Raw genomic sequence first — 21,600 nt, forward strand, 5'->3', positions numbered from 1 at the left:
TCTTTCTTACATAGTTTTGTTGGCTCCCTGTCCCTGATTCAACAATCTGTGGGATGTCTGACATGCTGAACCCTTTCACTACTGTAAATGCTTATACAAAGTGATTATTCAGCAAGTACTCAATTTTGCTTATTTTCATTGACAACATCACATTATCTGTTTCCAGGGGACCCACATTGCTTCTAACCACTTTCTTTATCCTAATGTTGTTGTAAAAAAAAGTGTTGATTTTGACATCCCATGCAAGTTTATTTTCAAACTCCCCTATTGTAGCTCTTACTATTTGCCTTGTCACCCTTTTGTATCTTTCCCACTTGCCAGTGTTAGGTCAATAAGACATGAAGGAAATTCCAAAACTGTATATATCAAACTCTATTGTTTTTTGCTATTTTTAAAATTGACTTTCTGCTGAACCAAAAAACGATGACTGCTACAAACCACATGATCACAGGATTGATCTTTTGTTCTGAAAGCTATCAACAAGAGTTACAAAGACAAAAGAATCCTCCTGTTATCATCGTGGAATCTCACACCCAATTGTAAGAATGTTACAATTGCGAAACCAGGGGTCTCGCAAATCAAAACTCATTATGCCTGCAAAGTTGTTAACAGACCCATCTCACACCTGGCGGTCTACAGGTCCATTTCAAAAGAGGACCATTGAGGGGACACTGGACATCATTTGCATCTTGATAAGCGGAACCCTTTGGTGGAGTCAGAGGTTCTGCCTAGACAATGACTTCCTGACACTAGAAGTTAATGGCTGGGACATTATCAGTCCTGAAATCAAAGCCATTCCAGACACTGGATAAACATCCCATTTGAAATCATCATGGAGAAAGAAGGCCACATGACTCAAGCGACCATTTTGAAATCTCTATATTCCTTTGAGAACTGAGAAACCACTCAATCTGCTGTTTACTATCCAACCATTGAACACCAAGAAGCAGGACTCCAGGCTGAAAAACAGCCTGCTCCTCATAGCCTATTTCTGCTGGAATATTTCCTACCATCGCCTGCAGAGTTGACCCAGTCTCTGTGTACCAGCTTCATCTTGCAGTATCAGCACTAACCTTAAAGACAACTTTATAATTCCAGTCTTCAGCTAATTAAACTCGAGCCCCTATGTGAAATAACTCCTCACTAGACTCTGACTTTGAACTCTGATAATCATGTGAACTAATATTCATTTCTGTGGTTCCTTTACTGATACTATCAATGGTTGTAAAACTTTATTTTTTCTATTCCCCCCTTACTGTGTGTGCGTGTGTATGTGCGTGTGTTTGTTTGTGTGTGTGTGTAGTGGAATGGGACGTTGTGAACACTCCTCTCCTGGGTTTGAATGTGAATAAACTAACCTCCTGAGCTAATCATAACATGAATTTGCCATGAGTTATTACTGAATTGGATCACACAACCTGAGGATTTGGGAAAACATGCCACAGCCTACTTTAAAAATAATTCAAAACCACCTTCTGCTGACAGACAGTTGGTGAGAGGGAAGAAGTTCAGTTTGCCTTTCTTTCCTGTCTGTAAAACCAGGATTTATGCTACTTCTTGCAATTTTAGGCTTTTTCTTTTGGTTTTATGTTGGGCTGAATTTTTCCAGGGTGTAATTGCTCGCCCCCTGGTAGAAAAGTCAATCGCAAGCCAACCGACTTTTAAAAAAGGTTACCACACTGCAATAATATGCTGCAGGTGGCCTTAGCAAGCTCAGAGTGGATCTTCCATCCCTCATTGGAAAGAAATCCTGCCTTCGAGAGCTGCCAACCAATCTGATTCAAGAGCTCAGTCAGAGTTGCTGTTGGGAATGCAAGAAGGACAACATGGATACCGGACTAAGGTGAGTCTGTGGTTTTTGGTTGGGGGGGATCGGGACCTTAGGGAGAGGGGTAGTGATGGGAGGAGGATTGTGATTTTGAGGCCGAATTGAGTGATCACAAAGGGGGAGAAACATCTTGGGGGAAGGGGTGCCCCAATGGGCACAGGGAACTACCCAAAGGTAGTTTGGGTACCTTCCCACCTTTTCACCTGAGATGGTGAAATAGCAGGCTTACCTCCTTCGTTCCACCTTCCCCAGCTGCAGGGGCAGAAAGAGGCTCTTACCTGGCCATTAATTGGCTAGTTAAGGGCCTCAATAGACCTAAGGCCTGGTGCCTTACCTGCCCACCATATTATGGGGGACAGCTTGGGGATGGGTGGGAAGGTGGTGGGCTAGCCACCCCTCTGACTTTATGTGCCTGCAACTTGCCTGCAAATAGGCCAGCTGCAGGGCTGTAAATCTCCCCCTGTTGTCTCTTCCTCTTTAGTTGTTCATGGCTGTCCATTTTGACAAGTAGAACTCTTGCCCTTTGCAGGTATAAATTACTTCTGTATCACAATAAATCCATTTTTGAACACTTCCCACTGATCTGTCGTTTTACTCATAAACAGATTTGCCCAGTTTACTGTGGACAGTCTGTATCTCATCCCACTGAAGTCAGCCTTATCTAAATCTAGAATCTTAATAGTTGTATCATGTTTCCCCCTTTCGAACACTACATTGAACTCAATCAGATTATGATCACTATTTGATAAATGTTGACACACTGTTAAGCTGTTAACTAAATCTGGCTCGTTGCTCATTACTAAATCTAATATAGCATACCCCCTTGTTTGTCCTTGGGCATATTGGGCTTAATTTAAACTGAAAAAAATGGGCAGGTTTGGATTGGGTGGAAGTTCCAAGTGACCCAAACCCACCTCCAACCTATCTGTTTCTGGCTTTAACTGAAGTCAGAAGGTGGATGGACGACCAACCAAATCATAGGAGGCACATTGGAACTTAAATATGATACTACTTTTGAGTTTTTACTGTTTTCAACTGTGTTTCCTGAGCATCAAGTAATCCATCAACTTTCTCAAGGTGAGGACTTGGTGGATTCAGGTGGTACCTTCTAGATCATAATGACTGCATGAGAAGCCTCCATAATACAAATTGCTCCAGGTAGGCAGCAAACCATATGGGACTTTCGATCCAGCTTAAAAAAGATGCTATCTGTCCCCCTAATTATTGAATCCCCTAGCACATTAAGCTTCCCCTTCTCCTCCCCACTTTGGACGATGTCCTGCTCTAAGATGCTATAGTCTGCATTCTGGCTGTCCTTTTGACAGTCTTTATCCTTATCCTTATCCTCACAGGTAGGAAGTACATTGTACCTATTGGACAAGGATCTGTTTCTGTGGTTCCTCAGTTTCTATCTCACTTACCTCTACTATCAGTCACACCATTCTGAATCTGTACCTGTCCACACGGTGTGACTGAAGTCTGCAGCAAACTGTCTGGATGCTCCTGTCCCTTTCTTTTGTGTTGGGGTGTCTGCAACTCACATTCCAGTTCAATGATTCTAAGCCGGAGAGATCTGAAGTGTTCGTTCAGGACAGTATCGCTGTTCACAAACTCCCATATATTGCAGTCCAGATATTAAAACCTGCTCTGCTAGATCTTAAACTAAATTATTTATGTTATTTATATCTAGTTTTTTGTTTATTGTAAGTTTTTTTTCTTCTTCTACACATTGGCTTGCATTAAGTAGTGAACAAAAATGTTACAGTAACCATTACAAGTATTGGGAATTTTAAAAGACAGCATCTCCTTTCCCCTCTGCATCAAATTCCCATTTGCAACAGACTTTAGCACTTTGTTAACATTGCACTCTTTTCATGACCACTCTGTGCTATCACAGGCCTATGCATGTTATTTATATAGATTTCCAGAATGTATATGATAAAGTCCCTCATAAGAGACTGTTAGCTAAAGTTGAAGCTCATGGAATTGAAGGTAAATTATTGACCTAATTTGGAAATTGGCCAAGCAGCAAAATGGCAGGATTTGATTGGTGACATCCCACAAGGATGTGTGTTGGAGCTCCAACCATTCACTTTATTCATTGACAACTTAGGCAATGTGATAGAAAGCCATATATGGAAATTTTCTAATGACACAAAGATAGTCAGTTTTGTAGTGAAGATGGAGATATAGAATTGCAATGAGATATTGAAAAATTAAGTGAATGGGCAAAGCTGTGGCAAATGGATTTTCATATAGGTAAATGTGAGGTCATCCACTTAGGATCTATAAAGAATAGAACAGGGTAGTATCTAACTGGTGAAATGCTAGAAATAGTGGAAGCCCAAAGAGACTTTGGGCAGGATTTTTGCAAAGTAGGGAAGTCCTGCCCCCATTTCCAGCTGAAACCATTTGCACCAGTAGTGGAAAGGGGGCAGGGTGTGACTCATACAGGCAGGAATCATGAATCTGTTGTCCATTTAACATTAGTGGCAAGTTTAAACAGACACAATTTTTGCTGCTGCAAGTGCCTTTACCCGCAGTATAGGGATCACAAATTTATGAAGGAGTCGCATACGCTTCTGAAGGCCTCCTAAAAGATCTGTTTCCCTTTTTCAGAGCTCTGCAAAGTTAAATCTTGAACACAGAAGCCTTACTTCAAAGATAGAGGTTGTTGCCAGACCACAAGGGAATGGGGGAGGTTGGGTCATTGTGATAGAGGAAGGGCATATCTATGTGGCCCCTCAGGAGTACTCCTTGCCCGGGACATCTAAGTGGGAGACAGAACAAACTGCCAGGCTTCGCTCTTCCAACTCTTCTGCGTAGCAAAGGAAGGAAGTTGAAAAAATGTGCACGGCACCTTCCCACAGATGGACGATGGAGGAAGGGCAGCGGCAGCAAAATATTGCCAGAGCCAGGGTATCCCGCCAGGTGTTGACAGACCCACCACAGCAGGAAGGAGGAGGACTTGAGGTGGAGAGGATACTACCCTGAGCAAAGGGTATACAGTCACCGAAGAAGTTATCACAACATGAGCGAGAGGTAGTGCAGAAGAAGGCTCTGAATGTCAAGAGAAGTGGTGAGAGACATCTGTGCAATGGTGGAGGAAGATCCTGTGCCACAATCAACCAATCTTCATGCCTCTCCTTTTGCACTCAAGGTTACCATGGCCTTCAATTTCAATGCGGCTTGCTCTTTCTAAGGGTCTGCCATAGACCTCTATGACATTTCACAATCAGTCACCCACCGGTGCATCACGACCATCACCATCACTCTTTGCTCAGGGGAGAAACACATTAACTTCCCCACAGATATGGCGTCATAGATGCAGTGGGAAATGGACTTCGCTTCCATAGTCAGCTTCCCACAAGTTCAAGGAGTGGTAGACTGTACACACATCACTTTCAGGGCACCAGTGCAGCAGCTGGAGACATTTGTGAATAGAAAAGTCGTTCCACTCCATCAACGTGCAGGTTGCATGTGACCACAATAAAGCCTTCCTGCATATATGTGCATGTTTCCCCGGCAGCTGCCATGACTCTTTTATTCCAAGGCATCCAGAGCCTTGTGACATCTGGCCTCTATGACTCTGTATTCCTACCCACTGCCTTCGCTCTTCCAACTCTTCTGACTTTATTCTACTGAACATTCCTCACTGCTCATGTACTTGCTCCACCTCAAAAGTACTGATGAAACACAGCTGGTAGATTTTATCATTTTTGGCATAAATGAACAATATTCAGAGGGTAATGAACTTCAGCTACCACCTTGCATTGTTTGTTGCAACTTTCTACGTTGATCCACAGGGCGGATTCATCTCAGATTTGCAATAAGTGCGGTAGCGGGCGGGAAAAAAAATTGGCAGCTTTTCACACCATATCATCCCCATCTGGCCTCATTGATCATGCATGATCACACCATATCGTCCCCATCTGGCCTCATTGATCATGCATGTCATGCATTCCCGGAAAACACAACATTTCAATGGCGGGCGGGATTTCATTTGCCCGCCATGCTGTCACCTTGTCACTTCCTCATGCCGGATGCCATATTTAAAGTGCAGCTGCACGCACGTCTCTCAGTGCTTCCAGCCCAGGACTGCTGCACAGAAGACATGACCCCAAAAGGCAAGAAGACTGTAGCCCCCTGATTCAGTGATGCATCCCTGGAACACCTTTTGGATGCCGTGGAAGCCTGTCATGATCTCCTTTACCCCTGCTCTGGCCGCAGGAAGTCCAACAATCTCACCACTCGGCTAGGTAGGTGATGGCAGTGGTGATCAGTGCCAATGTTGCACAGAAGAGGTTGGCCATCCAATGCAGAGCTCACTGCCAGCTCAAGGGATATCACCACTCACTCTCTCACATACACCCTCACATCTCTATCTGGCCTCCTGTCTTCTGCAGTCTGCCTCCTCAGCAATCACAATCTTGAGGCCACTTGCACAGATCAACTTGTGCTCTCACACACACCCTAGGAAACTCCCTTCCCCAGTACAGCCCTTGCCCTGCAGCCTCTTCCCATGCCTGAGGCCACTTCTCCCCCTTCCCAAGCAAGCCCTAGCCCTGCAGACATTGAAAAGCCACCTTTTAAGGCTGGTCTAATAGGTAGAGACCTGCCCGTGAGCCCCCATAAAAGTGCTGTGGTGCTGTCTCCGAAGCCTGACGCTGATGACTGCAAGTGCTGACTGAAGCAAGGTAGGCAAACAAACTTCAAAGTCCTGAGTGAAGTGCAGCTCGCCAGGTGCACGTCGCTTATGTATAGTTGTGAAACACGTCGGCGTGATGACCCAGCTTGGGGGGGATGATTCCAGTGAGCTGGGCTTATAATTATATGCGGATGTATTACAATGAAGTTCCTGATGTCCGAAGGCGAGAAACATGGCCCGCCATTGATGGGCAGAGCGGACGATTGCAAACTGGTTTCATGATGCCGTGAAAACAATTTTTGGCCTTCTCGCCATATCATCCACTCACGCTACCAAACACGCCCATCACCAACGGACACGGAAAATTCCACCCAGATTTTGTACAATCTATCCTGTTTTACTTGTGTTGACCTCCCAAGGTTTTTACGTTTTGTCAAAGCTCACTACTTCCTGCTGACTGATCTTTTTTTGAGTCTGAGAACGTTCCACTGGAAACTGCAAGACAGACGTTCACACTGAGTCACTACAGCTTTTCCTTTGCTGTTGATTTTCATTCATCTCTGCCTGCACAATCAGTCTGATCTCTGGTTAAACGCTCATTTGGCTGAGTAATTATTCAGATTGCCTGAAATTTGGTTAACATCAGATAGTGTTGTTTCTTTCTGGCTTTCTTTCTGTGTTTGCATGCTAACATAACGAAGAAGTGAACTTTCATATTTGTAACACTTACTCTAATGTGTCAACATCAAATTCGCACTATACCAAGTGAAGAAAAACTTAACATTAGCTTGGTTACTTAGTTAGCTCAGCATTAGTTTCTAATTTTAAACATTTTGCACACTGAAAGCAGTTGCAATATTTTATTAAAAAACAATGATTTGGTTAAATGCAACTGTTCTTACGGCATTTGTACATTCATAACCTCAAAAAAGCTAAATAAACTAAATTCATATAACCACCTGAGCATTCAGCCGAATCATCTTTCCTTAAGCTTCAATACCACAAAATAGTTACAGAAACAAAGATTATATTGATTGTGTAATGAAGTCTATGAATCATCTCATCATTTTCAGTTAATTGGGCTTTGAATTGCTTATTTCATTTTAAACAAATTGTAATCTCCTGTTTAAGGTGGAGCCTTTGTCTGCTGAATACAAAGCCAGAGGTATCATTAAGAGCTGGGCTTGTGGGATGCATGCTCCTCCTGCTAATGACCTGAATTTAAAATAGAAATACCAAAAGCTTATCTTTTTGGTAGCAGCAGGTTTCTAAACCACATCCATTCCATGTGAAGCTCCTGAAATATCCTAAAAACAGGCTTTGAAACCCTTCAATTGCATATTTAAGAAGCCAACACCTCTTTCAGGCAGCCTTCATAAATATCGCCTCACCCAGTTTTGGATTGGATATCTTTCAAGCATCCTGGGAGTTGCAGGACATTGGTTTCTGAAACTATGCCTTGTTGTGCCCGTTTTCTAAGTATAAAACGGTACAAAAAGGTACAGTTTCTATCCCTGTATGTAGGTTAGTAAATTGCTGAACGTCCGCACAAGATTAGGATGTTCAGTCCCTGCAGTCTTTTCCACCATTCAATGAGATTATGGGCAGGATATTTCAGTCGGTGTGCGGGGGCAGGCCCGACACGCCGATGCGTAAAATGACGCGCGATGACGTCGGGCGTGTGTCCCAACGTCATTGCGCTATCTTGTGGTGTTTCGTTCGGCGGGTGTGTGCCGGAGACAGCTGTGCGCCCGCTAATATGTAAATGGCCTATTAAGGCCATTAAGGAAGTGATTAAAGTAATTGTTAACGCTGCCCGTCCAACCTTAAGGTTGGCGGGCAGGCGAAAAGGGTTTTTTAGGAAACCTCATCCACAAGTGGGATGAGGTTTCCTAAAGCTTTTATTAATTAAAGTTTAAAAATTTCCTAAATACAAAACATGTCCCATCTCATCTGACATACTCACATGAGGGGACATGTTTAAATAAACATTTAAATCATTTATTCATTATTTGCAATGGTGATTCAATCTCCCTAAGGTAGCTCCGTGCCTCAGGGAAATTGAAGGGCTCTTTCACGTGCAAGCGTGAATGAGCACTGGCCCCGACTCTCTTTCTTCCCCCTGCCTGCACAGGTCGTGCTGAGCGCTATGGCTCGCATCTTATGCTGGGTAGGCCTTAATTGGCCCACCCACGTAAAATGGTGACACAGAGCTGACCGCAGGTGGCGATCGCCTCCGCGGCCGCCCCCCACCTGCTCCCAATGAGCCCGCCTGCCGCCTGAAAAATTCAGGCCTATGGCTGACTTGTGACCCAACACCATATACCTGCCTCTGCCCCGCGTCCCATAAGATTATTTTTAGCCAAAGGTATTATCAATCTCAGTTTAAAATTAACAATTGATCTAGCATCAACTGCCATTTGTGGAAGAGAGTTCCAAACCTCTACCAGCCTGAGCACATAGAGGAGTTTCTTAACTTCACTCCTGAAAGACCTGGCTCTAACTTTAAAGCTATGTTCCCCTAGTCCTAGTCTCTCCAGAGGAAAAGTTTTTATGTATCTACTTATCATTTATCCTTAATATCTTGAAAACTATAACTGAATCACCTCTTGACCTTCTAGATGCCAGGGAATACACCTCTAGTTTGTGTAACCTGTCCTTGTAATTTAACCTTTGGAGTCCAAGTATCATTTTGTTAAATCTAAGCTGCAGTTCCTCCAAGGCCAATATCTCTTCCCTAAAGTGTGATGCCCAGAACTGAGCACAGTACTCCAGGTACTGTGGTCTAACTAGAGCTTTGTATAGATGTAACATAGCTTATCCCTTGTATTCTAGTCCTTTAAATATAAAGGCCAACATTCTGTTAGCCTTTTTGATTATTTTCTGTACCTGTCCATGATATTTTAACAATCTATGTACATGGGCCCCTAAATCTCTTTAGACCTCCACTATTTTCATCATTTACTAAGTGTTATAAAAGTATTTTTTGTTCCAAAGCCGGTGACCTCACACTTAACTATTGAAATCCATTTGCCACGGCTTTGCTCATTCACTATATCAATTAACAGCTCTGTGCAATTTTATGGTTCCATGTACACTGCTTACCATGTTGCCTACCTTAGTGTCATTGATACTTTAACACATGGCTTTCCATTCCATCATCTAAATTGTTAGTCAATACAATCCAACACAGATCCCTGTCAAATGCCACTAATCACTTTCAAAATTTACCTAAAAATGTCAATATCCCTCAATTTAATTCAGTCTGAGGTTTCCTTATCTCTTCCCCTTTCCCCGCCCCCCTACTCCTGCACCATATCTAATGCTTCTGAAGTAAATTCATAATGAAACAGAACAAAGTGATCAGTTTTGTTAGATAACTAGAGATACAAAGGTAACTTTACACAGTGTCATTAAAAAATGGACAATAGATTTGAAATGTATACATACTATATACTGGATTCAGCTGCTCATTACCATAACAGTTAGTCATGAGGACTAAGCTGCTCAGCTTCACTCTTCCTCCCAATAATTGCAGTGAACTGTATAAATTTATGTTATTTTCCAGTTTTCTTTTTGGCCATGCTTTTGCTCCAAAGATTTACTTATTTTTATACTACAATAATTATTAATTCTTAAGTAAATGTAGCGGTTTGAAATAAACAGTATTTTTATGAAAGATGTCTAGGAAGTACAGTTTTCTATAGATGGCAAAGTAAATGCACACCTGTGTCCATGTCTGGTTTCTCTATTGCATACTTTCACACAGGGTCTGCTGTGTGGAAACCTATTCCCTCTGAAACAAGTAGCAGTTTTTAAGTAGTGGAATCATGTCACAAATGCCAAAAGCACGGTATTCAAATGTTCCTCTAAGAGTAATATTTCCATTTCCCTACCACATTTATACAAAGCTGTCAGTGGCAACCTCATCTGCCTCCCCGCACATAGTGCACCTTAATAAACAACAGCCAGCTGAGACCCCAAGACACCTGCAGAATCATTCACAGTACATGATTGTTGTCTTAAAGGAAGCTAGTTAGCTATCGTCCTGGAACATTTCCACTTTATTGGAAGACTAATGCTGCCTGACAGGGTACTACCGAAACACGTTATATGGTTCTGAAAGGCTGCCAAGCCATGTGATGGTGCAGAGCAAGTGAGAGGAAAAGCAGATGTGAAAGACCCTTTTATGCACTTCCTGAGTTGTTACGGAGTCACTCACGAAGCTGCTATGCTAGTTCACAATTTAATGCTGTGACCGCCCAGTGGCCCATTGCTCAGGAGACTGACTAGTTGATATTTAACCTCATCACTTTCATGGCCCACAAGAAAAAGAGATGGGGCAGAATATTAAGCTCGGCGAATGGGTGTGCACCCAACCCAGCTGAGCATAAAATGAGGCGCAATGATGTCAGGCGAGTGTCCCGACATCATCACGCAGTCCCGTGATATTTCGGTCGGCGGGCGCACACAGGAGTTGGCAGCACGCCTGCCGACAATTAAAAGGCTTATTAAGGCCATTAAAAAGGTAATTAAATCCAAATTTACGCTGCCCTCCAATCTTACGGTTGGCCGGCAGGCGAAAAGGCCTAGCGGCCTTTGCACTTTTTAGGAAACCTCATCCACGAGCGGGATGGGGTTTCCTAAAGCAAATAAAAATCAAATGAAACTTTTACACTTGAATTAAAAACATGTCCCATGTTTTATAACATTTTCCTGTTCTTTATTAATTTTTTCAATATCTTCTTCATCTCCCTGAGGCAGCTCCGTGCCTCAGGTAGATTATTCAGCGCTCTCTCACGTGCATGCACGAAGTTCGCGCTAGGCCTGCTCGCCCTCCTCACCCTGCCCCAGCACTCAGCGCTGCCACTCGCATATCACGCTGGGCAGCCCTTAATTGGCACACCAGCATGAAATCGTGTGCGCTGTCAATCGTGGTGGTGGTCAGCTTCCCGACTGCTCCCGTCCGCCCCTGCCGATCCCGCACGCCAAGGGCAAAATTCTGCCCATGGGGTTGATGCTGTTAAGCATGATTATCATCAGTTACTGAGAGACGATTACAATTTGTTTGAAGTGAAATAAGCAATTCAAAGCCCAATTAACTGAAAATGATGAGATGATTCATAGGCTTCATTACACAATCACCATAATCTTTGTTTCTGTAACTATTTTGTGGTATTGAAGCTTAAGGAAAGATGATTCGGCTGAATGTTCAGGTGGTTATATGAATTTAGTTTATTTAGCTTTTTTGAGGTTATGAAAGTACATTAATTGCATTCATTTATTTTCAGGTCTAATATACCAATAATATTTACCAAAAGTTATAAGATCAGATACGTGGGCCAGAATTTTCCCATTGGTGTGCGGGGTCGGGCCCTGCACGCTGATGCGTAAAATGACGCACAGTAATGTCAGGCAAGTGTCCCAACATCACCACGCACCGTCGCGATATTCCGTTGGGCAGGTGCGCAATGACATCTGATGCGCGCCCGCCATTAATTAACGGGCCACTTAAGGCCCTTGAGGCAGCAACTGATGGCGATTTTTAGGGCCCGTGCGATCTTCAGGACGTCGCACGGGCGCAATAGGCAGGCAGGTAGGCCACATTTTTATAAACCTCATCCACAGGCGGAATAAGACGGGTGAGTGGGGTCACAAGTGTTAATTGTCAGGCAGTTAATGTTTAAAGTTACTGATACTTGCCTGTGTGAGCAGGAATACTTCACAGCTGCTTGGACAGGAGTAACAGCCTTGAGGACAGGACCCTGTGTAAACATCATTTCTGGGGCCTTGCTGGTTTCAGGAAGCCTTCCCTCAGCCTGGGAATGGGAGTTGTGCCGTCCACTGGAGGCACCTCCCCTGAGGAGGAAGGGAGGGCCATAAGGGGGAGGAGGCCAGGAATCCACATTCAGCCTCCAGGGGAGCCACCTTTGGGAGGAGAAGCATAGGCACAAGGGGTGCAGGGCCAACAGGAAGTCCAAGGCAGAAGGGGTCGTAGAAGATGCCACTATCCTGCTGCCAGGGTATACAGGTGGCGAAGCAGCTACCTCAATATGTGTGAGGTGCAGTGCCGAAGGAGGCTCCGTCTTTCAAGGGAGACAATGACCTCCATCTGTCAGATGGTAGGCCCTGAGATCTGCGCCAACTGTGTGGGCACCCCATGCCAGTGGCATTGACGATCATGGCTGGCCTCAATTTCTATGCCTCCGGCTCTTTCCAGGGGTCGGTGGGTGATCTCTGCGGAGTATCCCAATCAGCTGTCCACACTTGTGTCAAGCAGGTGACAGACGCTCTGTTCAGGCATGCATTGACTTTCATCCACCACCGCTGGGACAGGCCAGCCAGACAGAGTGAGCCAGAGGCTTTGCGGCGACTGTTGGGTTCCCCTGCATCCAGGGTGCAATCGACTGCACGCATGTGGCCATCAAGGTGCCAGCGGGTGAGCCTGTTGCCTTCGTCAACAGGAAGGGCTTCCATTCCAAGAACGTGCAGATAGTGTGTGATCACAAGGTGCAGATTCAGCAAGTCTGTGCAAGGTACCCAGGCAGCTCCCATGATAATTACATCCTCGGACACTCCCAGGTGCCGGGGCTCTTCAGTGCTCCAGCCCGGCTTGATGGATGGCTGCTGGATGACAAGGGCTATCCCCTCAAAAGGTGGCTCATGATGCCCCTCCGCTATCCAAGAACAGAAGCTGAGCAGCGATACAATAGGAGCCATGCCTCCACAAGGGCTGTGATGGAGAACCATCGATCTTCTCAAAATGCGCATCCAATGCCTGGACCGCTCAAGGGGCGCACTCCAGTACCCTCCAGATTGTGTGTCACTGATAGTGGTTGCATGCTGCGCTCTCCACAATCTTGTGCTGGAAACGAGCGACGTAGGGAGGAAGAAGATGTAGACGCAGTTGCTCCGGCTGCACACAATAAGTCCAGTAGTGAGTCCAAAGATAAGCACACACAGGAGAATTCTGAGGGGGTAGACGCTAACCCGGGCATACTTCAGGCAGGCAGGGACACCCGGGAGGCTTTAATCCAACGAACCTTCAGTTAGCACACCACAGATGGACCTCCAGGACAAGCCTGGGCTGCAGGCTCCATACTCGATACCTGAGAGCAAAATCTGCCTGAGTAGGAACATTAACTAAGTACCTTGTTAGTAATGCTCAATGTCAAACAAGTCATTCATAACATCATGGGTTCCCGTCCACCTGCAGAAATAAGGAATCACCTTGAGCCATGCTCACATATCAAAATTTAATGATTCAACAAAATGAAGCAGAAAATAAAATGAATGCAAAGGTGTTACACATCACACCAAATTGTCATCAACTAATAGTGGGGCAGCATAAAATCACCAGTGAAAAACCCGTAGTGTGCCTAAGGTGCTTTAAATTTACATTTCCGGGTGCTATGTCTAGGTGCTCCCCCCTCGCTGGCACTGGCACCTGAGACAGCCTGCTCACTGTGCTGTCCTGTTAGCCTTGATGACCTTAGTGGGCGTCCTCTGGCCCGTGGAACCTTTGGTGGCCCTGCCTGGAAGGGAGCTGCCACTTCCACAGCTGGCATCTCCCCAGTCGTCGCAGCCTCATCGGATCCCACAGTCACTGTCGGAGGGGCAGAAGAGCTGCTGCCCTCATCCGGAGCGTCCTGAGAGGAGCCCGCAGAGACGACATGCAGCTGCTGCACTGATATGAGGTCGCTTCAGACTCCCCTGCTCACCATTGATGGATGGGCACAGAGCTGGGATACTTGGTGCCCAAACCATCTCCCACACTGGTACTGACCAGCTGAGGTCAATGCCACTGTGAGGGCTTGCAGGTCCATGCGCATCCTCAGGAAGCCCTGATTGTTCTTCTGGAGGATCCTCTTCACAAGAGTCGCCACTCTCTCCATGGAGGAAGCATGGCGCTTGGCCATGAGGCTCATTGCATCGGTTATGTTCCACGCGGACTCCTTCAGCAGGGGCACCATGCCACGCATGATATCTCCGCCAGATCCTCCCGCATACTCTGCTGCACTTCCAGCGTCTGCTGCCTCACAGACAAATCCGGAAGCACATCATCAGCCACCGACCGAGCATGTGCCTGGTCCCTTGCAGTCCTCCGACTGCCGGCGTCGTGGACACACTCTGGCTCTGACTGCACCTCAAGCGAGTGTGAAGTGCCCTCACCGCTGTGGTCTAATTCCCACTGAGATGCTAGGTTCTGCACTGGTGCCTGCCTAGCAGAGATGGTGTGACGCTAGTGTCAATTGTTCAGGGCCCTCAGGTGTGACAGGTGGCCTCACTGCCTCCTCCTCCTGGCCCTGCTCCGGTGACGCTGAAAGGAAGAACAAGGACATTTGATTAGTTACAGTGCAGACAATGTCAATGTGCATGCCTGTCCCCCAGATCAGTATGTGCTCATCCTTCCATAATCAATGGTCAACCCATGTTGCAAGCTTCAATCACTGAACATTCAGCAGTCCCATGGCTGCTGGGACACACATGGTGACCTCAGTGCTCAGCAATCTTACTTCCCCGTGGCACTCCAGCCTCACCGCCACCGGTGGACCTGGGTGCATGGTGCATCTCCAGATCCATCGCCTTCTGCTCGTATCTGGTGATGATGGCCAACTGGGCCCAGCCTCTGTCAGTCCGCATCCGCTCGGCAGCATTGTGCGCAGTCTTCTCCTGAAAAGGAGAGAGGAGCATTGATTAGTCCATCCTGTACCTGGGTTCCCATTGCATCCCTGCCACCCCAGCCAGAGTGGGACATTGCAGGGCTCCAGTGATTCGTCGCCCCGAAGCTGCTGCACACTCACACCAAGGAGCCAGGGCTGACCCCGCCCTTGCCCAAAATCTACCTCCATCACATTTGGCACCACACGGTCTAACCTTGCAAAGCAACGAGGCACAAACACGTGGAACACCAAGGGCAGCAGATGGATTGGTGCCCCGCCACCTGGAAGCTCCCCTGCCAGCATGTCAGCACCCTGACTTTGACATGTTTCCAAGTTCCAGCACTGCGCCTAGGTGCAGATCCGTGAGGTTGCCCCCAAATCAGTACTCTGGGTGTCACTGTCACACATGCTGCGGGTGCAGAACCCATCTCAGCGCTACCCTCTCAGGGTGAACTAGGCATGGGCAATATCTGCTGGCCCACCCAGTGAGGGAAACATGCCGTGAAGGATTCAATGCTGTAATTGCATTCAGAGTTGTGGTGGGGGTGCTGTGGGGAAAGCCTACCTGCTGTGTTAAGTGACCTCTGCCAACATGGTACTCACCCTACCCAAGCGCAAGAGGTCGTTGAATCGCTTGCGGCACTGGACCCATGTGCATCGCATCACATCATGGGAGCTGACTATGTCTGCCACATCCTCCCAGGCACACTTAGTCAGGTGGGGGAGCCTCCTCCTCTTGTCCCTCGGAACGAGGACCTCCACCGTGATGCCACCTTCTCCAGGAGGGCAACTAGGCACTCATCAGAAAAACGAGGGGCACACTGCCCCACTGACCTACCCTCCTGCCTGGCCTGCTCACCAGCAGCACTCTTGGGAGCCCTCCTATGGCCATGATGAACAGCCTTTGCAAGGCTGCCTGCGCTCTCTTTGAATAGGCTACCAGGCCGCCATTGGACCCAGCGGTCATTACACTCCTGCCGCCGCCCGCCCACTCCTGCTATCCTCGGGAGCCGCGCTTCACACTGGGCGGGCCTTAATTGACCCGCTCATGCAAAATGGCGACACCGAGCCGACTGCGGGCAGCAATTGGCTCCACACCCGCCCGCGCCCACTCCCAAAAGGCCCGCCTATGATTTAAGATCTAATTGTTTACCTTCACAATATCAAATCTGTTGTCAATATTAGTTTTAAAACTATGTTGAATTTTTGGAGTTGAAATTATACTTAAATCTGACACTTATTGGCAGGGTTTTGTGTATATTATATTGGTTAATGGGCTCAATTTTTGCCAAGTCGAGATGACTCAGGTGCCCTTTAAAAATGGAAGCCGGGACTCTATCCTGGGATTCCTGACCTTGTTCTTGGGGTTTCCTTTTTTCAGGAGTGCTTGTTAAAGGTGCGGGCTGGTTCTGGTCATACGCCTGCACCCTGGACTCCTGACCTGGCCGGCTCCATTGCAGGATAGGTATGTCCTAGTCCTCCACAATTTTCATGGAGGAGAATTTTCTGCATGTTGGGTGGGCCGGTTGGGCGCAGGCGGACACGGAGCTGATCACCACCTGTGATTGGTTGCATGCTGCCATTTAACGTAGGTGGGCCAATTAAGGCCTGCCCGGCATGACGCACGGCTGGTAGCGCTCAGCACTACCTGTGCGGGTTGGGGTGGGAGAGAGAGTCGGGACCTGCGCTCTTTCACGCATGTGTGTGAAAGAGTGTAGAAATCCCCCTGAGGCACAGAGCTGCCTCAGGGAGAGTAAGTACATAATAAAGGATTTTATATAATAAAATTGAAAATTATTTAAACATGTCCCAGCTCATGTGACAATTTTACAAAATGTAAAGTTGGATATTACAGTGCATCTAATTAACATACAGATGCTTAAGATTTTCATGTGAAATTACTTTAGTTAACAGAGAATGGGCTGAATTTTGCCATCGGCGAGCAGGGGGCGGGGCCCACTCGCCGACACGTAAAATGACGCATGATGACGTTTAAAATCCCTACATGAAACTTCATCCCGCTGGTGGATGAGGTTTCATGTTTTTTCTAATTCCCACCGGGGCTCCTGACCTGACTGTCAACCTTAAGGTTGGACAGGCAGGTCCTTTAATTGTTTCAATGATCCTGTCAATGACCTCAATTGGCAAAATCAGCTGCAGGCCCCCCTTCCTGAAAATTTAAATGGGGCGTGGTGACATCGGGGGTTCCCCCCAACGTCATCATGCGTCATTTTACGTGTCGGCGAGTGGGCCCCGCCCCCTGCTCGCCGATGGCAAAATTCAGCCCATTCTCTGTTAACTAAAGTAATTTCACATGAAAATCTTAAGCATCTGTATGTTAATTACATGCACTGTAATATCCAACTTTACATTTTATACTTGAACCTGACAGTAGACTGTAGCAAGACTATTCCAGCGTAAAACCTAAAAATCGCCTGATCCCTGGTTGGATCTACAACATATTGTTCTAAGAAACTGTCCCAAATACACTCTATGATTTCTTGCTTGTGGCTACCTCTGTCAATTTGATTTTCCCAATCTACATGAAGATTAAAGTCACCCACGATTAATGTACTGTCTTTTTTACATGTCCTCATTATCTCCTGATTTATTCTCTGTCCTACAGTATAGCCACTGTTCAGGAGCCGATAGACTACTCCCACCAGTGTCTTCTTCCTCTTATTATTTCTTACCTCCACCCATATGGATTCTACATCTTCCAAACCAAGATCATTTCTTGCTATTGTATTATTCCATCTCATATTAACAAAGCTACCTTACCACCCTTTCCTTCCTGCCTGTCCTTTCGAAGTCACATAGCCGTGAACATTTAGTTCCCAGCTGTTATCTCCTTATAACCATGTCTCTGTAATAGCTATAAGATCATCCGTTTATTCATTATTTTGTTCCGAACACTACGTGCATTTAAGTATAGAGCCATTAATTTTACCTTTTTACCATTTTTCTCCCTTTGACCCTATTTGCTGTGTTTTTGTATGTTTGTACACTCTGTCCCTTCCTGTCACACTCTGGGTATCATTACCTAACTAGCTGCCCTGTAATGCTGCCATATCCTTTTGCTTTGTAAGCCTACATATCTCCTCTCCCCCTCTATTTAGCTTAAGGCCCTCTCGACAGCCCCAGTTATTCGATTCGCCAGGACACTGGTCCCAGCCCAGTTCAAGTGAAGCCCATCCCACTGGAACAGCTCCCTTTTACCCCAGTACTGGTGCCAGTGCTCCCTCCGTGAACTGAAACCCATTCTTCCCACACCAATCTTTGAGCCATGCATTTAACTCCTTGACTTTATTTACCCTATGCCAGTTTGACCATGGCTCAGGTAGTAATCCCGAAATTATTACCTTGGAGGTTCTGTTTTTTAATTTAGCTCCTGACTATTCAAACTCTTTCAGCAGAATCTCCTTTCTAGTGCCATCCATTTAATTGGTAGCAACGTGGATGACGACAACTGGATCCCTCCTTTCCCACTCCAAGTTCCGCTCCAGCCCTCAGGAGATGTCCTTAACCCTGGCACTGGGCAGGCAACACAGCCTTCAGGACTCACGTTCATGGCTGCAGAGAACAGTGTCTATCCCCCTAATTAAACTGTCCCCTACCACTGCTATGTTCCTATTTCCTCCCCCGACTTGAATGGCTCCCTGCCGTGGTCAGTTCACTCATCCTCCCTGCAGTCCCCGCTCTCGTCCACACAGCTTGCAAGAACCTCATAACTGTTGGACAATTGCAGGGGCTTAGGTTCCTTGGACACTACCCCCTGGGTCCTCATCTGCAGTCACATCCTCCTGTCCCTGATCACAGACCAATTTTGAATTACCTAATCTGAGAGATGTGACCGCCTCCTGGAGCAAAGTGTCCAGGTAACTTTCCCCCTTTCTGATGTGGCGCAATATCTGCAGCTCGGACTCCAGAACTCCAGCTCTTCAACTCAGATCCAAAGCTCCTTGCGCTGCAAATACTTACTACAGATGTGTTCGTTCTAGATCACTTTGGTGTCCAGCAGCTGCCACATGCTGCAGCAGCAACACATCACCCATCCTGCCAACACTATCGTACTTTATTTAATGTATTAGTCAATTACTCTAGTGTCCCTGCTCTTTACACCTGAATAATCCCCCACTCTTTACATTTTATTGTAATTATTTTTTTTTATACCAGTATTGATCTTACATTTAACAAGCTATTTTTAAGAAAAAGACGAGAGACTTAATTACAAACTAACGACCTTACTTCTACTTCAAAGACTAGATATACTCACCAATCTTACTCACCAATCAACTGCTTTCCCTGCACACGCGTCACATTGTGGTTTGTGACGTCACTCTGCTGCTGGTCTCTCTGCAGGTCGGTCTCTCGATCTGCACCTTTTATCCTCTCCCACTCACCTCTCGCTCCACAAGTGCAAGCACTCGGTCCGCTATTCGTGGTCTTTTTAAATTGAAATCTCCCCACTCTCTGTGCTGTTTTTAAAATGAAATCTCCCTGCTCTCTGTGCTCTTTCTAAAATGAAGTCTCTACTCTCTTTTTAAAATGAAGTCTCACTGCTCTCTGCCCTCTTTTTAAAGTGGAGTCTCCTTGCTCTCTGCGCTCTTTTTAAATGAAGTCTCCCCTCTCTCCGCGCTCTTTTTAAAATGAGGTCTCACCGCGCTCTGCGCTCTTTTTAAAATGAAATCTCCCCGCTCTCCGTGCTCTTTTTAGGCTGCTGAGGATGACACAAAGAGACTGCAAAGGGACATAAACAGGTTAAGCGAGTGGACAAAAACTTGGCAGATGGAATATAATGTGGGAAATTATGAGGTTATGCACTTTGGCAGGAAGAGTAGAGCAGCTGAATATTATTTAAATGGAGAAAGACTGCAGAAGGCTGCAGCACAGAGGGATTTGGGGATCCTCCTGCATGAATCACAAAAAGCTAACATACAAGTTCAGCAGGTAATAGGGAAGGCAAATAGAATAATGTCCTTTATTTCAAAGGGAATGGAGTATGAAAATAGGAAGGCATTGTTAAACCACATCTAGAATACTGTGAACAATTTTGATCCCCTTATCTAAGGAAAGATATACTGACATTGGAGGCAGTCCAGAGAAAATTCACTAGGTTGATCCCGGGTATGGAGGGATTTTCTTATGAGGAGAGGTTGAGTAGGTTGTGCCTGTACTCATTGGAGTTGAGAAGAATGAGAGTCGACCTTATTGAAACATATAAGATTCTTAGGGGGCTTGACAGGGTAGATGCTGAGAGGTTGTTTCCCCTTGTGGGAGAGTCTAGGACCAGAGGGCATAATCTCAGAGTAATGGGTTGCCCACTTAAGACAGAGATGAGGAGGAATTTCTTCTCCCAGATGGTAGTCAAACTGTGGATTTCTTTATCGCAAAGAGCTGTAGAGGCTGGTCATTAAATATATTCAAGACTGAGATAGACAGATATTTAATCAGTAAAGGAATCAAGGGTTATGAGGAAAAGGCAGGAAAGTGGAGTTGAGGATTATCAGATCAGCTATGATCTCATTGAATGGCGGAGTAGACTCAATGGGTCATATGGCCTACTTCTCTTCCTACGTCTTATGGTCTTGTGATCTAAAACCTGTGACTAATGTGACCAAATATGTTTGATAGCATAATGGGGAACAGTGAACTGACAAAAGCATTTTGCAAGAATCAAGCATTGAAATAGTGCAAGACTGCCTACGCTGAGACCTAGGGCAGGAAAATTCCGGCCCTGTTGGCATCGGGCGTCATCGGCAGGCGGAGGGGGTTACAATATGGCAAGAAGGCCAAAAATCGGTTTTACGCCGTCGTGAAGCCAGTTTGCGATCATCCACTCCAACAGTCAATGGCGGGTCGCATTTCCGCTGCTACATGTCAGGAACATTTTAATACATTGCATCTAATTATAAGCCCTGCTCACTGAAATCATCTCCTCACGTCAAATTTAGCACTCATGTCGGCAAGACTTCAGAACAGTGTGCTCACAACTGCCTTTAAAAGGCGTTCCCCACAGCGGCCTGAACTTCAAGAGGAACTCGGAGATGAGTGCACATAACCTTGCGCCGCAGTCGCGAGCATCACCCATAGGGCATCAAAGAAGAGGTGCTGAGCATTCAGGGAACACAGGCAAGTCACTTTTTCCTGGCTGGCTTTCAGTGCGGTGCCAGGACAAGGGCTCCAGTGCAGGTCAGGCCGGGGTTGCGTGGTGGGGGGCAAGGCAGCACAGAATGAAGGAAATACTCAAGCACATGCCGGGGAGCGGGCGATGAGGGAAGCGGCCAGACACTTGGAAAAGCTTGTCAGAAGTGAGCATTCTTCCACAGTTGAGACCGTTCAGCTGCAGCTCCATTGACATGCTTAGAGTCGGGCCTCTGAAGCTTTCCTGCCCACTCAAGCAACGCAGAAGCATGAAAGTGCCACCAAATGCTCCAGAACTTTTCATGCCTCGTGCGCAG

The 21,600-nt window shown here is 46.2% G+C and overlaps 1 protein-coding gene across 2 annotated transcripts in view; it reads left to right on the forward strand.

Annotated features, from left to right (window-relative positions):
• Window positions 1-21,600, forward strand: part of cfap299 (cilia and flagella associated protein 299) — a 969,734-nt gene that overhangs the window by 751,389 nt on the left and 196,745 nt on the right. The window contains exon 5 of one of the 2 annotated variants that reach the window (XM_078543845.1): window positions 3,021-3,039. The exons of the other annotated variant lie outside the window; for it this stretch is intronic. Coding sequence (XP_078399971.1) covers window positions 3,021-3,039 — 19 coding nt within the window. The remainder of the gene's footprint in view (window positions 1-3,020; window positions 3,040-21,600) is intronic. 2 annotated transcript variants of the gene reach the window in all.

Source organism: Cetorhinus maximus, chromosome 1, assembly GCF_964194155.1.
Source record: "Cetorhinus maximus chromosome 1, sCetMax3.hap1.1, whole genome shotgun sequence".
NCBI classification, from domain to species: Eukaryota; Metazoa; Chordata; class Chondrichthyes; order Lamniformes; family Cetorhinidae; genus Cetorhinus; species Cetorhinus maximus.